General features: G+C 43.7%; 1 protein-coding gene across 1 annotated transcript in view; it reads right to left on the bottom strand.

The window, feature by feature from the left end:
* Positions 1-17,221, bottom strand: part of MLH1 (mutL homolog 1) — a 373,421-nt gene that overhangs the window by 108,877 nt on the left and 247,323 nt on the right. The window contains exons 10-11 of the mRNA XM_086967291.1: positions 16,714-16,807; positions 16,469-16,622 (exon numbers count right to left, since the gene is read on the bottom strand). Of these exons, the coding sequence (XP_086823417.1) occupies positions 16,469-16,622; positions 16,714-16,807 (248 nt within the window). The remainder of the gene's footprint in view (positions 1-16,468; positions 16,623-16,713; positions 16,808-17,221) is intronic.

Here is a 17,221-nt window from a genome sequence, read left to right as displayed (position 1 = left end):
CGAACGTCTGCCATCTCCAGTCGCCAACAGCCTTACTGTGCAAGTTACAATTCTTACTAAGTTAGTATCATGCTGCTTCACCTCACTTTTCATGAATACAAAGAGCATTATTGCCCTCCCGAGAAGGATTTCAGTAATCCAAATGCTGGATTAAGAGGGTGTCTTATTGAGAATCTAAATTAATACAACCACTGTCCACAAGCTTCTTTCTTCAAAGCAAATTCAGACTGCTCCGCACAAAATCCTTCCCAGCAGTACACCACATTCCACCCTTTCCAGACCCAAAAAGTATTTTCTGCAAGAAGCCAACCGAGCCAATCAAATTAAGTTTGCAGACAATTTCTTAACAGCATACGGTGGAGCCAATGTACATTGCCTCGTTCACATAAGACTTAAAAATTCAAGGTCTGCGTCAACAGAACTAAGGAAGGATGTAATAGGCTATTCCGCAGGCAAATTCAAGCTCATTTGGCTCGGTTAACTTAACACAAAATACAGAAGAGCCCTCAACAACTACTGCGAAACACAAGTAAGCAAACAAATGAAGAGTATACCTTTTAAACAGTGCAGTAGTTATCTAGGCATATGACCGCAAGGGGAGCCGAGAAAGTTCCTAAATAACACAGAGGATAAGAGAGGGGATTTAAGACTTTGTTCAGGTATAGAGGGAGAGAGTGAGACACAACTGAGTACACAGTTTGGCCACATGGCTGTTACACACATGGCAGTCTACTGAGAGCTCACAATAAAAAGTTGGGAACAATAACTCATAAACCAAACATGGTGAGATGAGGCATACAAAACTCCTATTACCAACTTAATTGGTACCAAAGTCAAATACATGAGGGATCATTAAGATAAAGACTTGTTGCCGTCCTGTATATATAGAATAAGACAAACATACTCTTAAACAAGTCTTAAACTAAAGATTATTAGGCACGTTCACAGGAACGGGAGGTTAAATGCTTCTTACATTCCAAGCGAACAGGGCTATTCAAACCTGATGCACTTTCAGCTCAGGCACTTTTTAACAGTAGTATTAAGAAGCATCAACTTCCACATTTTCCCCTTCCTTTTCTATCTATTTTCACTACTCCCTCCTTGATATTGCCATAATTTAATGACAGTTCAAGACTAGTTATTTTGATATATTAGTGTAAAGTTACTTTATTATTTTAACTATTTTACTTTGTACATCATTTAATTAACCATAGCCCAATTTATTTCTGCTTAGATTTATTTACAGTACATGTTACCAGTAGGAGATCCTGGGATCTACGTTTTGCCCAGGGTGCTACACTGTTTCTAGTTTCAAACATGTTCCTCCTCTAAAAGAAAAACCAATGTAACATCACTCCCTAATACATACCACTGTGATGCTGCTGTGAGGTGGCCAAACTCACGGCACAACAAACATGTCTTCTACTTTAAGGTCACAGAACAAGTACGATTTATTTGACTACTTGTGGTGGTACTAGCTGCCCGCCAACTGGTTTGCAAAAAACACCCTGATGCCCCAAATCAGGTGTAGCCATGGACCCTTCCTCCAGTTTAGTCTCTCTACCTGCCCGAAACTCTTATTCAGCACGATGGATTTTACTACTTAGGCACTTGTACCCAATAGTTTGGAAATTAGTCCAAGCTCTCAGCAAGGTGGTAGGACTAAAAACAAGCTGTATTAAGTTTGATTTCAGCATGATGCCTTAATGTGCATTCCGTGACTAAACAGTATCCAGATCTTTGGGATGGCCATTAAGTTAATCTTGATAACCTACAGTTAACTAAAATCTGGCCCTGTCCATCCTCTGGCCTTACTATTACACTTGAAGCTCCACCTGGGAACATTATTTGACTTAACTGCTGCATGGAATTGCAGGAGAAGTAATCCTTGTATTACTTGATAGTTTCTCTGTCTCAACATTTCAGTTGGCTTCCTGTGATAAAGCATACATGTTAAAAGTTCAAAATAAGATATCACCCTCCTGTAATGTTGTCAAGGATCTATAATAATATCCTTCTGGCATATCCTTTTTGACACCTCTCCAACATAAGTAAATCATTAGTTAATATTATTGCTTCCTTTAGGTTAGGCTTAAAGCCAACACGAAGATTGTCTTAATAGATTTGAATGTACTAGCTGACTGCATAGAATGTAATCACTTCTTGCTTTGTGTAATGTTTTAGGTCTTAATCAATTTGTCACCAGACCCATCCATCTGGGAGGCGATACTTTAGATCTCATGTTTTTTAATACCTAATCAGACGTTCTTCTCCTACCCAACAGCAATCCATCATCTAGTTATTTTTTAAGCAGTGTCCCCAGACATGATGGAACGTGTACTAATAATATTCCCTTTAACCAATAGCCCTAGTATTAAATTACGATCACGCTAGTGAATTAAACTTTTCATACTTCTTGTGAGCATTCCTCTGATCTGGTTTAAATGTTCTAAACTAAGAGAGATTGAACAAACGCACAGACAATTTGCTACCTATGTTAAATATTTTGGCTCTTGCTGCGGAGGCACTTCCTCTGACTGGTTCACTTGTGACCTGGTAATGCTAGAAGGCTCTTGTAAGTGAGCTGAGAGTGCCTTTCAGAAGGATTACAATCCTGCATTGAAAGCAGATTACCTGTTTAGAGAGTACTAATCAACTGTTTGTCAGGCTCATATCGTCTATTATAAACAAAGTAAACCCACCAAAATATCAAAATAACTTTTTTTGCCACAGGAGCACTTCCTAGCCTTAGCTGCTCCCCACCAATAAAACACATTACTTCAGTAACACTCTTTCTGGTGGACACTTGAACAGAATTTCAACCCAGGCACCAGATTTAATTTGGAAAAACTGCAATAGCTCCCGCACACCAACAGGTGGTGTCATCAGACGCCGCATCGGCTCCACGCCGCCTCACAAATTAATAAATCGCAGTCATGTACAGGTGCTACCCCTGCACGCTGTTTGTATCATTAAATTAGGCTACATTAGAAGTGGAGCAACTGACAATTCAGGTGAACAGTGTGCCAAACCTAATTTCAACCCTTTTGAACCTCACAAGTCTACTCTAAAGAAGGCGCGGTGGATGGCTGTGAGTATACCACAAGGAACAGCGTTGCTGAAAGTAAGTAACTTGTCCCATAGCTGGATACTTATAACAGTAGATTCCGCGTCTTTTTAAAAAATATTTTTATTGTTGTTTTTTTTTACAACATAACATATAAACATATAACATGTATTATTCCTCGCATTGTTGTTGCTGGGTATTAGCCCAAACTGGCCGCGTTGGTCACGAAAACATTCTGGTTTGCGTAAGTTTGGGTGTACCCCCTATCCACTGTCCCAGAATGAGGAAGGGGAAGGTTGAGAGGGAGCAAGAAAGGTATCGGGGAGAGAGACCACTGTCCCAGAATGAAGAAGGGGAAGGGGAAGGGTGAGAGGGAGCAAGAAAGGTATCGGGGTAGAGAGAGAGAGGTAGCATATTAAATCGATAATGCAGAACCATCCAAAAAGTGGTGGTTCTGGGAAGTGGACTTTGCACATAGAACATATGCAGGACAAAATTAGCAAAATGACCCTCTGTGCAGACCAAGACAATAAGGCCTGCTGAAAATGTGAACAGACGCCCATGTGGCCGCTTGGCAAATGTCTAATGCAATATCACTCCTCCTTTGACTCTAGGACAGACCTTTAAGGCTCTCCAGGGGCTCTTTTTTCGGCACAGGACAATATATTGTCTGATGCAATAACACTACTGGCCAAACCCGTATTAAAGCCTTTGAATCTAGGAGAGACCTTTAAAGCCCTCAGGGGACTCCTTTTTCGGCATAGAACAATCCACGTAGACATGGTCTGTTTTTAAACTGCCTTCACTTTCTTCACTGGTGAACCCATCAAAAGGTTGGGTGTCCGTAATGTAATCAATATAGAACCTATGGTCAATTTGGATCCAACTGATTTTTGGTGCAAGACTTTGCCCGGCTGATGGTTCAGTAGGCTCTCCTGAACAGGAAGTGGAGGCCATCAGCTCAAGTTTTGCAGGTCAGAACAACAGGCTCTCAGAGTCCAGTCCTTTGCTATCATAATAAGTCACACCCAGAGCATATTGGCCTTTTTTCAGGACACACAGAATAAGAGGCAGAAATGTATACAGGAGTATGGAGTCCCACCAAAAGAGGAATGCATTGCCCAGAGAATTTCGAAGAGGACACTCCAGGGCACAAAGCGCTGGATACTGCCCATTCTTGGTAGTACAGAAAAGATCTACCACTGGTATGCCCCAGTGGCTCAAGATGCTTTGTGCCACCTTTTGGTGGGGATGCCACTTGTAGTCAGCAGGATGATGAAGACAGAGTTTGTCCACCCTGATGTTCAAAGATCCCACCAAGTGACTGACCAACAGGGAAAGTCAATGTGGAGCTCCCAGATATAGATCTTGAGACCTGATTCTGCCCTGTTTGTTGCAGTCCCAAATGGCTGTCAGGTTGTCCATTAGGAACTGGATAGACCTGTCTCTGATGGAAGACAGAAAGGCCTTGAGGAAAAGGCGAATCACATACGATTGATACGATTGCGCTGATCTATTGAGGTTTGGAGCTCTGATCTCCACATTATGTTCTGCACATTATTCAAATGAGCCCTGAAATGATCCATCTGTTACATCTGTCACAACCGTGAGCTCTTGTGGAGGTGTAGAGAATGGTTTATCGCATGTCAGGTTGGTCTCTGTCCCCCACCACTGAGGTCTTAGGTTGCTTCGTCTGAGATAGGCATGCATTCCGACAGACACCTCCAATGGTGGACCCACTGCAGGCAAAGATTCCACTGCAGAGCTCGAATGAGCCAGTGAGCACAGGGCACTGGAAGGCTGCATAGGGCACTGGAAGGCTGCATAGGGCACTGGACGGCTGCATAAGGCCAGATTACCAAGAAGCCTTAGCGCCATTGAGGGTTCGCGCCCAACACATTGGGGTCATAGTACAAATGTCCTGGACTCAGGACTCACCACTGAGATGCACATGTCCTTCGAACCACTGTGTCAAGGTTGATCTCCATGAAGTTTATAGAATGTATGGACTGAAAGCGAGACTTCAGTACACTGATCAAAATGCCCCGGGTTGACAGCAATAACACTGTGGCCTGTAGGCATTGTGAGAGTGGCTGCTGGACTAGTGTATTTAGGGGCCATCTAGTCTCCAGGGTATAAGGCTGACAGGTCCTGGGCCAACATCAGCAGTTTTAACCTGTCCTTCCTCAATAAGGTGTTTAGCAAAATGCAGTTCAAGACAGAATTCAAATCCTTGTCCTTCCTGGAAACTAGGAAGTAACAGGAGTAACACCGGTGCTGCTGTCTGCTTTGGGTACCACGTTCATCACATGCTTGGTGATGAAAGGCTGAACCTCTCATCACAGGATAGTGGCATCACCCAACAACACCTGAGCCACAATTGGGAGAATTGCCAGGTGAGTGAATGACAGAGGAAGACCAACTTGAACAAATTTAAGAACACATTGTTCCAACATAAAGGCGTCCATAGCGGATAAACAAAAACTCTTCCCCTAGCTGCCCCTTGTGACTGGCAAAGGGTAAACTTAAGCAGCTTGGCAGCACCTGCAGCAGGATAGGACATGGAGAAAATCTGTCCCTGCTGCTCGTTGAAGTCTCTGACACTACCCCTGCTCTTGGATTGGGGAAAGGACTTTGCAGGCAAGAAAGGTACATTCTACTTCATGTACTTGCTCCCAACACTGGTATACTGTCCGATTGTCACCACTTTCTTTGGTCCAAAATATTTGGGAAAGATGTTTATGCTTATATTAAAATATTGATTTATGGACAATACAAAAGATACCTTCCCCACTCCCAGACTGAGTGCACCTCTTGATATCAACATGCAGGTTATCATAGCCCATTGATCATGGCAGCCTTAAACATAAACAAAAGATCTCCCAATGTCAGAACCTTGGTTGAATCTAGCCGAGCGATATATAATAGTGTGGAATACTACCGATATCTGATCCTTCATAACAGTTGGCAAAGCAGAATATTGCAGTGTAGATTATTTTACTGTTGAGAATCGTAAAATATAGTCATTGAACTTTAACAAGTGAACTAGGAAGATAAGGAGAGTTTCGCCAGTAGGAGTAGTATTGGAGAAATAACTATATAGGCCAAAGTCAACAAGATTAAGTGAGGTAGGAAAAGACTAACATGATTAATGGAGTACAAAAAATAAATAAAATGAAAGCAGCAAGAAAAAGATTTCTGGCAACGCTGGTCCACTGGCGAGACAAGTGAGAGCTTCCACCATGCAAGAGTTGTACACCATTTGTTCGATAGAGTTTTCCTTTTATAGTCTCCAGACATCTGCACTTGTGCACAAAAAAACGTGAGTAGAGTTAATCCTGAGGAGCAAGCTAGGTATTTTTCAGCATCAAGTGATTTGTGACAGGTTCAACACTATATGGACGCTCATGTGCATTGAGACAATTCTTTTGAAGAGAATACGGTATTCTCTGCCATAATCCTTGTGTTGAGACAGTATAGTGTAAGCCCGCCATTCATTCAAATTGCTGGTAGGGAAGCACTGTCAACTGATCACAAAACGAACAAAAAAGCATCCATTGATCTTGCCGAAAATCAGGCGCAATTAGGATGTCATGGAGTTCATCAAGATGTCACGGATGCCGTGTCCAGGCTGCCTATGTGAGAGTCTAGCCAGGAGCGGATTGGACACGGCAATGGGACTCAAGGAGAACCCCTCACAAAGTCAATGATGTGATCCGGACTAAAGGAGGAAAGAGATGTTTGTGAGCCGGAGTACTCTGACAATGCCTTTTATGCTGATGGGAGTTGTATCACAGAGGTCAGCTGGGAAGGTAAGATAACCATTACACCTCCAATACATAGTGAACTCTCCAACACAAAGCCTCCAAAGGATGGCAAAGGGATGAATCAAAGAACGTTCCTCTCTTCACAATTGAGGCCACAGCAACAGATAGACAAGAAGCAACAGACAAAGAACTCTGACGCCAAAATGGATGCCCATCTCAGAAGGAATATCTAAATTCATAGGCTCAGCCTAAAAACAAACAATTTCCAGCATAGAAGAAAAAGTGACCTCTATTGACGCACCAACAATTTCGCTGGCTAGATAGGTGATTAAGATAGAGGGTGATCTGCAAGCAGTTGTAACAAGAGTTTCTAAGCTGTAATCCTCAGTAACAGACATTAAATAAGCTAAGATTGCATTTGGGGAGTTCAAGCCTTCCACAGTTTCAAGTCTGATATTTATTGAGTCCCAAATAGAACACATAGAAAATGTAAACGAACCGCCAATAATCTGCTTTTTGGGGGTACTGTCTCTACCCGAAAGCGAAGAATTTCCCACTACGGTGAATCAGAGGCTTTATGAAAATGGAATTGTCCCAACAGATCCTGTATCCCACAATAAGGATCTAAATGAAGGTTGTATGACGTTACAATGCACGCCATTACCCGCATTGCCGTTGTAACACAAATCTTTACCCCGACTTGCTGTTGGGGGTGCCTGGAAGTTGGAATAGTTTAATTTGAATAGAGGCTGTAAACCAGAGGTCTGACTGAGGACAAATATTGGTACCGTAACAGAGCTAGGCAGTTTCCATGTTAAAGAGAATCTTTAGAGAAGCCAGTAAATGTCGTTAAGCAACGATAAATGGTCCAAAGGGCCTGGTTTTTCCGGACTTTACCCAGCTGGCAGAAGCTGCAGTGCACTAACACGGGGTGGCAGCCTAACACTGCCCCAACCAAGACCTGCAATCACCAGTACACCAAAATGGTGCCAGAGACTGAACCTGTAGCCTTTGTTGGGATATATGAACTGTGATTTTTTTTTACCAATACAATTAGACTGTCATTACGTGTCAGAGAGTTGACGTCAATAAAGCCAGTTCAACCATTAAGAAAAATATATCTTTACTCGCATACTAAGATAAGGGACCCTAGCACCCTCAAACAAATTTAAAAGGTACAAGTGGCCATTCAGTTAGTTTAGCAATTGTGTTTTTATATATTAGATACAAAGATGTTGGGACAAGGGGTTTTACTGCCTTGCTGATCTTTGATAGTCCGTTTAATCCTAGCCATTCTGAAATGGAAAATGCTACTTACCAGTATGCATCTGTTCTTGGCATGTAGAGCTGCAGATTCTTACACTGTGCATTAGATCGCCACCTGGTGTTGGGCTCGGATGATTGCATGTTGTTGTCGTCTTGGAAAAAGTCTTTGTAGTCACGAGAGAGGCGACTCCTCCCTTGGACGATAGTGCGCATGGGCATCGGCTACATCCTTAGATTGTTTTTCGCCATGATGGGAAATGATGGAGTTTGTAGAAAGAATAAAGGATGTCCATGCGTGTATATCTAATTAAGATAGAACTGGAACAGATATAGGCCCCGGAGAGGCGGGAGGGCGTGTAAGAATCTGCAGCTCTACATGCCAAGAACAGATGCATACTGGTAAGTAGCATTTTCCGTTCGAGGTATATGAGCTGCAGATCTTACACTGTGCATAGATTGTACAGCAGTGTCTCCCCTTAGTGGTGGTCACCTGTATCTGTTGCAGTAGTTTGAAAGAGGGTTTTCTGGACAGCTTGGCCTACTGCAGCTTGCTGCTTAGCTACCACACCAACACAATAGTGTTTAGTGAAGGTGTGTGTTGTAGACCATGTTGCTGCCTTGCAAATGTCTTCTAGGGGAATGTTCCCTAAGAAAGCCATGGAGGCTCCTAGTTTGCATGTGGAGTGCGCCCTAGGAGGAACTGGTAATGTACTTTTTGCTTTTTGATCTGTATACATTTTACAATCCACCTTGCAATTCCAGCTTTAGAGATGGGGTTGCCTTTATGTGGTGGAGAGAAAGCTACAAACAATTGCTTTGTTTTGCAAAAAGATTTGGTCCTATCTATATAATAGAGGGGAGCTTTTTTAACGTCTAGTGTGTGTAGAGCTCTTTCTGCTACAGGGTCTGGGTTTTGGAAAAATACTGGTAACTCTACAGATTGGTTTAAATGAAACGGAGTAATGACTTTCGGAAGGAATTTGGGATTTGTTCTGAGAACCACTTTATTACGGTGTAATTGTAAAAATGGTTCTTTTATAGTGAAAGCTTGAATCTCACTTATTCTCCTAAGAGAGGTAAAAGCTATTAGAAAAGCTGTTTTCCATGTGAGGAATTACAGTTCACATTTGTGTAAAGGTTCAAAAGGTGGTCCCATGAGCCTTGTAAGAACAATGTTTAGGTTCCACACTGGAGAGGGTGGTAACCTGGGAGGAATGATTCTTTTTAATCCTTCCATAAAAGCTTTAATAGCAGATACTCTAAATAGAGATAGATGTTGTCTATTTTGTAAATATGCTACAATTGCTGCCAGATGTAGGCGTATAGATGAATATGCCAAATTACATCTTTGTAAATGTAGAAGGTAACTAATTATATTTTGGATGGAAGCATCTAGGGGATCAATTTGGTTATTGTTGCAGTAAATGGCAAATCTTTTCCATTTAGCAGCATAGCAAGCTGTATTAGTAGGTCTCCTGGCTTCTTTAATGATATTCATACAGTGTGGTAGAAGGTTAAGATAAACAAACTCTAAGACCTCAGGATCCAGATCGCCAGATTTAGTTGACTTGGGTCTGGATATCTGATGTCTCCATGGTTCTGCATTAGCAGGGATGGTGTCAGGCGTAGTTTTTGGTGTTAAACTAGGGATAGTTCTAGCAGAGCTGTATACCACGGTTGGCGTGCCCATGTGGGAGCTACTAAAATCAGTTTGAGCGACTGTTGTCGTAGCTTACGCACTATTAGTGGTATTAGTGGTAGTGGCGGAAAAGCGTACGCAAATCTGCCTGGCCAGTTCATCCATATCGCATTGCCCTTGGACAGCGGGTGTGGAAACCTGGCGGCGAAGGTTGGGCATTTTGCGTTTTCGTGTGTGGCGAACAGATCTATGTCTAGATGACCCCACTTGTGAAAGAACGGTTGCAGAACTTGCGGATGTAGTTCCCATTGGTGAATCTGTTGTGTCTGCTGACTAAACAGATCGGCTATCTGATTGTGAACTCCTGGAAGGTGTTCTGCTAACAGATATATGTTTTGTAGAATGGTCCATCTCCAAATGTTCTGTGCAAACTGGGACAGCCGTAGAGAGTGTGTCCCCACTGTTTTTGTATATAGTACATAGCTGTCATGTTGTCCGTCCGGATTAAGACAGCTTTGTTCTGTACTTGTACTTGTAATGTTTTGAGTGCTAAGAATATTGCTAGCAACTCTAGGTGATTTATATGGAACGAGTTGTGTTGATTGGTCCATTGCCCTTGAGTTGTATGATGTAGGGGATGGGCTCCCCATCCTGTGAGAGATGCGTCTGCTGTAAGTACTATTTGTGGAACAGGTTCGAGGAACGGCCGTCCTTTTGTCAAGTTTTTGGTGTTCCACCACTGCAGAGAGTGATGTGTGCGGCTGTCTATCAACACCAGGTTTGTTAGTTGTCCTTGAGCCTGATTCCACTGTTGTGCTAGACATTCCTGTAACAGACGCATTTGCAGTCTTGCATATGGTACAATGAAGATGCAAGATGCCATCATGCCTATTATTCTCATGAACACTCTGGCAGGGAGAGAGTGTTGATGTTGGAACTTTGTGACTAAGGCTTGAATGCTCTGTATCCTTGCTGGACTGTGATATGCTAGAGCTGTAGACATGTTTATTGTAGCCCCTAGATATTGATGTACATGAGAGGGCTGTAGGTGTGACTTGATGTAGTTGATTGTGAACCCTAAGTCGTGCAATGTTTGAATTGTTTAATGTTTGTGTTGAACACACTGATTGAATGACTTGGCTTTTATGAGCCAATCGTCTAGATAAGGGAGGATATGTATTTGTTGTCTTCTGAGATGTGCTTCTACTACTGCTAGGCACTTTGTGAACACTCTTGGTGCAGTTGTTACCCCGAATGGAAGGACTTTGAATTGATAATGCTGTCCTTCCAGTACAAACCTTAGATACTTCCTGTGAGAAGGATGTATAGGAATGTGGAAGTAGGCCTCTTTTAGATCCAGTGTTGTAAGGAAGTCGCCTTGTTGCAGCAACGGGAGCACTTGTTGTAAAGTGATCATATGAAAATGATCTGACTGTATATAGTGATTGAGGGGCCTGAGGTCGAGAATTGGTCTTAGTGTCCTGTCCTTTTTGGTTATTAGAAAATACGAGTAAACCCCTGTTCCTTGATGTTGTAAAGGAACTATTTCTATTGCGTTCTTTTGAAGAAGTGATAGGACTTCTTGTTTGAGCAGCGTAAGATGTTCTGCAGACATTGGACGCTGCCTGGGTAGTATGTGTGGAGGGGTAGCTGTAAGTTCGAGGCAGTAGCTATACTGGATAATTTGTCTTACCCACCTGTCTGTTGTGACGGAAATCCAGACAGGTAGGAACTGTGTTAGTCTGCACCCCACAGGAGTGGAGTGCTGTTGGGGGAGCAGAGGGAAGTCACTATTTTGTGGTGGAAGAGGTTTGATTATTGTTGTTACCTCGACCTCTTCCTTTATTGTTGTTGCCTCTATAGCCTCCTCTAAAATATCCTTTACGGAAGGATGCCTGTGCATTGGATTTGAAGGAATCTGTATCTATAGAAGGAGCGACGAAAGGAGCCTCTAGCCTGTGTGGATTGCAAAGCTCCCATAGATTTGGCTGTATCTGTATGATTTTTTCATTTTCTCAAGTGCTGTGTCTACCTCTGGTCCAAACAATTGATGTTGGTTAATGGCTGATTTAAGATGGTAGTTTGCACTTCCTGCTTAAATCCTGAAATGCGTAGCCACGCCTGACGTCTAAGTAGGACACTAGTGTTTACTGCTCTAGATGCAGTGTCTGCTACATCAAATGCACACTTGATTGAGGCATTTGAAATTAACTTGCCTTCTTGTATAAGGTCGTTTGCCTGCACCTTATATTGGTCAGGTAGATGTTGCATTAATTTTTTTAACTGATCATAATGAGCCCTGTCACATCTTGCAAGGAGGGCTTGCGTGTTAGCTATACGCCATGTATTAGTAGCTTGTGCAGCTATTCTTTTGCCTGAAGCATCTATCACCTTAGATTCTTTATCAGGGGGTGGTGCTTCACCTGATGTCTGTGAGTTTGCTCTTTTTCTAGCATTTGAGACAACTAGTGAATCTAAGGGTAGCTGTCCTTTAATGTAGGCTGGATCACCAGGAGCAGGTCTGTACTTTTTCTCAATTCTAGGGTTTAGGATCCTAGGACGTACAGGATCTTTATATACCTCTGGAGCATGTTTGATGACCCCTTTGATCATAGGAAGAATTTGAACAGACCTTTGTGATTGTTCAAACATATCTAATAAAAAATCTTCCTCTGCCTCATCTGAATGCATGGTGACCCCATGATAAATGGCAGCCCTATTCAGTAAGTGCCCAAAACCAATATTGTCCTCTTGGGGAGAAGGTTTTGTTGGATATGACTGTGGGTCAGGAATATCTGGCACATCTTGTGGGCTTGGGTACTCCCAATCTGGATCATCAACAGAGTAGGGAAAGGCTCATCTGAGTCTACCCCTCCCCTATACTATACTCGTCATCATTTTGAGGTGTATGTGGTGAAGAATGAGGAGGAGAGTGTTCAGGAGAATTCTGAGATGAATTATTTGGAGGAGTAGGAGATGAAGGAGAAGGAAGTATAGGAGAAGAAGGGTGCATAGGAGATGTGGCAGAGTCCTTCTTCTTGACAGGCCCTGCAGGTGTAGATGCTGTGTCTGATTTCCTTTTTCTGTGTGGTGTAGTGGATACATCCTGTGTTTGAGTCAATGTAGATCTTCTTTTGTAGAGGTTCAGGCTGGAAAAGTTCTTCCCCTTGCGGAACCTTTGCCGGTGCTGATTGTTTCGATTCCGGGCGTGGTTGCTGCTTGTCTTTAGCCTTAGGAGTTGTAACCGTGTCCTTTGGCGTATATTTCGGCACCGAAGGTGTTGTTTTCAGAGTCGAAGGCTGTTTCGAGGGCTTAAGCGCATCGGAATAAGGCCTTGTATGTTTCGGTACCGAAGATATTGGCTTCGGAGTGGAAGCTGGTCTTGTCGGCTTTGAGGCGTCAGACACTGGCTTCATAGTTTTGTCTTTAAAAGTCGACGGTTTCGGAGCCGAGACTTCTTTTGGTTCCGAGGGAGCTGGTGGGATCGGCATGTGCGGCTTGCTCGGTAAGGAGCTACCGGAAGGCTTGAGTATTTTTTCGGAGCTGGGCTCCTCGGCGGGGCTTTCGAAGTGTGTTTTTGGTCTCAACTGGGCCCGAAGGCGTAGTGTTGACCTTTGCCTTTGATTTGGGTGGTGGGTATGGGGCTGGGGCAGTAGTACTCACACGCTTACCCAATGGTATGGAGTCATTTGAGTCGTCTGCCTCTGATACGATTTGGAGATCGTCTGAATCTTCTTCGGGAACGAGCGGAACTTCTTCGTCGAAGATATACACCGGTTACGGGGCCGATCTCTGCATGTCGTGTCGGCGGCCCCTTCGATCTTGAATGGTTTTCTTGGATCGAAAGGACGCACAGGCTGTGCAACTGGATTTTTCGTGTTCTGGCGATAAGCACAGGTTACACACCCCGTGACGGTCACCGTGTGGGAACTTTGCTCCACAGTTGGGGCATCTTTTGAATGGCGTCCTTTCCATGAGGTGTAGGCCTCACGGCGTGGATAGGCCCAACGGCCCACGTCGACGACCAGAATCGAGCTAATGGAGTCGAGACGATGTTTGTCGATATCGAAAGTAGTTTGGTGAAGTTTAAATACGTTTTTACGCGTCGAAATACTTGAAAAGTAGATTTCGAACTGGAGCGGAAAATGTTCATCCGATCCCAGTGGCGGAAAAAAAACAATCTAAGGATGGAGCCGATGCCCATGCGCACTATCGATAGGGAGGAGTCACCTATCTCGTGACTAAAAAGACTTCTTTCAAGACGACAACAACATGCAATCATCCGAGCCCAACACCAGGTGGCGATCTAATGTACAGTGTAAGATCTGCAGCTCATATGCCTTGAACATTTACTTTCGAAAAATTCCTTCAGTATTGTGCCCTTCAAAAATGTCTTAGTACAGGTGGTGGTGGTGGTGGTGGGAGGGGGGTATTAAGATGGCACCCAACATGTGAATCTAGCATCCCTGCAAATTAACCTCCAACATCTGCGTAATATCCAATATACCTGCAGCCATCGACCTGATGCTTTGAGTCAATAGAGTTTGGTGGAGCCAGCAGCAGAGTTTGCCGGTGTTCGGCACAGGCACCACACAAACTCAAAGGCTCCTTTTAGGGGCGCTCCGGAAGTGCCTGAACCAGCGATTTCCTGTGTTGTCCTGGTAGTGGTGCAAAACTCCAGAGCAGTCTGCATAAGGTGAGCAACAGCTGAGGCAGCCCCAGGAGTGGGGTAAAGATCAGACGGAATGTGACTGCCAATGACTCACTACAGAACAAAAGGTAAGTATGGGTAACCCCAGAGAGATGAAGGCAGCATGAAGGGGAGAGTCACTGGGCGCCCCTCGAAAGTAGGAAACAGTCCTAGAAACCTTTGGGCCACTGTAGATTTACAGATCTGAGAGTCTTGTGTGGCACAACTATGCTAATAGGGGTCCCTTCTCCAACCACTGAGACATAACAGACTGCAAGGTCCCGAAATCTGGCTCCAATGCAGCTGTAACACCGGAGAGGCAAGTTTGACCCTCCCCCAATTAAAGTTTTAGGAATGGCCTGTATCCTGGCTGATGACAGCTGATAGCCAGAAACCGGTCCTAGGATGCTTGATTCCGGTCCAGGGAAGACATGGCTTGGCAGTTCGGGCTGGACTGTTTCCATGAGGCACAGGGTCAGGACTGATTTGCATATGGCCATGTCTGAACTGGGGTGGCGTGGTGAGCAAAATAACGATGGATTAAACCCAGATCTGTGACCGAGGGTGAACGTTTTGCCAATGTGCAACATTCCGTCCATCATCTTGTGTGTTTTGCTGTTCGCCCTATGTGGGAAGGGTATGCCCAGACGTGGGTCCTGTGCTCACTACGCCACTGGAGTCAAGCTATCCTGGCTGCTGACGGCTGATAGCCAGAAACCGGTCCTAGGATGCTTGATTCCGGTCCAGGGAAGACCTGGCTTGGCAGTTCGGGCTGGACTGTTCCCATGAGGCACAGGGTCAAGACTGATTTGCATATGGCCATGTCTGAACTGGGGCGGCTTGGTGCGCAAAATACAATGGATTAAACCCAGATCTGTGACTGTTGACTTTGAAACTGGGAAAGCAGATTCGAGTCTTGGCATTGTCTAAACATCCTGTGATTTTGGGTACATCCTTTTGTATCCCCATGCCTCGATAACAAGAAATGTGCCCTTGTGTAATATACCTGGTGCTTTTGTTCAGCCCTCCAGCACCTTTGAGTAGAGTCTGTGCTATATAAAATTGCACAAAAAGAAAAAAAAACAACAGGGGATCATCCCATGTCCTCACCTTCTTATACCCAGCCGCTGAGCTTTCATGCTACACTACAAGCCTGGAGTCTGGAGGTAGGTTTTGGGTTATGTTTTGGGTTAAGGGGTTGGCAGAAGGTGTTAGGGGCAGGTGTAAATAAGTGGAGGAGAGGAACCAGACAGGCTGCCATGGGGGATCTGGTGGAAACTCGATGAAACTCAATGTAGTGCAATTACTGACGAAAAACTCCACACCAACCAAATCCGATCTGGAAACAATTGCCACTGTGAGACAGTACCTGGGTAACACAATCGGTGGGGTTAGAGCAGGCCTCAAACACACTTTAACTCTGCAAATTAATTTTAGAAGTCTTCAAGCACAGCTACCAAAATCTCGCTTGCCATGTCCCAGAGGAAGATGATATAAGTGAAGAAACAAACTCCATTTAAGAATTGGAGTGGCAGGCTAGCCAATGAGAAAAAAACAGTTTTGCCCACAAGTGTCTATTGTCTTTGATTCGCTGCCCAATGGAGCAATGAATACGAATTTGGATTGACTTTGCTCATTTAGGCCTTCTGGTATATCAGAGAGCATCGGTCTCACAATTTTGAGACACCACAGGTTTGCCACAGTTGCAACACGACTTGAAACCTGTACGCTATTGTGGGGATATTTCCCTAGCACACTGTTTCTTTTGTATTTTGGAAGTTGGTACTATTGAAAAGCTAGGAGCAGAGCTCTGTATGGGCATCAGATTGCATGGAAAAAGAGGAGCTGGAACTTTGCAACAGTTTCCAGATTCAGTCTTGTGCTTGGAGAGATTCACACAGAGTGTTATCTGCAGTGAGAGGTATTTATCAGAAGCCTCCTTTTTTCCATGACTGCCCCTCATGCTAACTGACACCTCAGCGCCCTGCAAGACATGATTATAGAGCACGCTAAACTAACTTTAAATAACAATTTCTCACCTGAGTGAAATACATGCGGGAGGAGTTGGAGCCAAGCAGTTTGCTCTCAATGTGCTGCTGTACATGTTCTATGACGCTGTCTTCATGAAGGAAGTGCACTTCATGTTTTGTAGGGTGCACATTCACATCTACATTATGAGGGGCAATTTCCAGGCTGGAAAGAATAAGAAAGGACATTTTTAATAAGCAAAGTCAGAATTATAATATAAGACACTTCCAACATATGTAGCATAGGGAGTAGTCACCTCAGATATAAGAATGGATGGGTGTTCTTTGGCAGATAAGCAGCATACACAGTTTCAATAGCTTTCCGCAGGGCACTGGACTCAACCAATCTACCTACAAAGAGATTTATTAACAGAGGTTCACACAGCATACCATTAATCTGAATAAAATGATGATGAAAAACAGGCCACTGGTACCACAAATCTGTGCACTGCTTTGGGTTCACATTTTAATATATTAATTTGTAAAGTGAAAAGGCAGAGCTCAGAAGTTTCATGGAAACGTAATTTTTCTGACTTGTTACAAAATATTTTGTCACTTAAGACTGTATCTCAGTTACAGAAACTGGACAAGGCACAACAGGCATACAGGTATGAAACCACAACATGCCGCCCTTGTTAAATGTCTAATCAATGATCATTTACGCTGGAGGAGAGGCTCATGTCAATGTATTTATAGGATACAGATCTACAATGAGATGCACTTTGCATAGCATTGCAAATTACATAATCAATATGAATCTAGAAA

The sequence above is a fragment of the Lissotriton vulgaris genome, chromosome 4_1, assembly GCF_964263255.1.
Source record: "Lissotriton vulgaris chromosome 4_1, aLisVul1.2, whole genome shotgun sequence".
Classification (NCBI taxonomy): Eukaryota; Metazoa; Chordata; class Amphibia; order Caudata; family Salamandridae; genus Lissotriton; species Lissotriton vulgaris.
The sequence above is the reverse complement of the archived record's forward strand: the minus strand, read 5'-3'. Positions and strand labels throughout refer to the sequence as shown.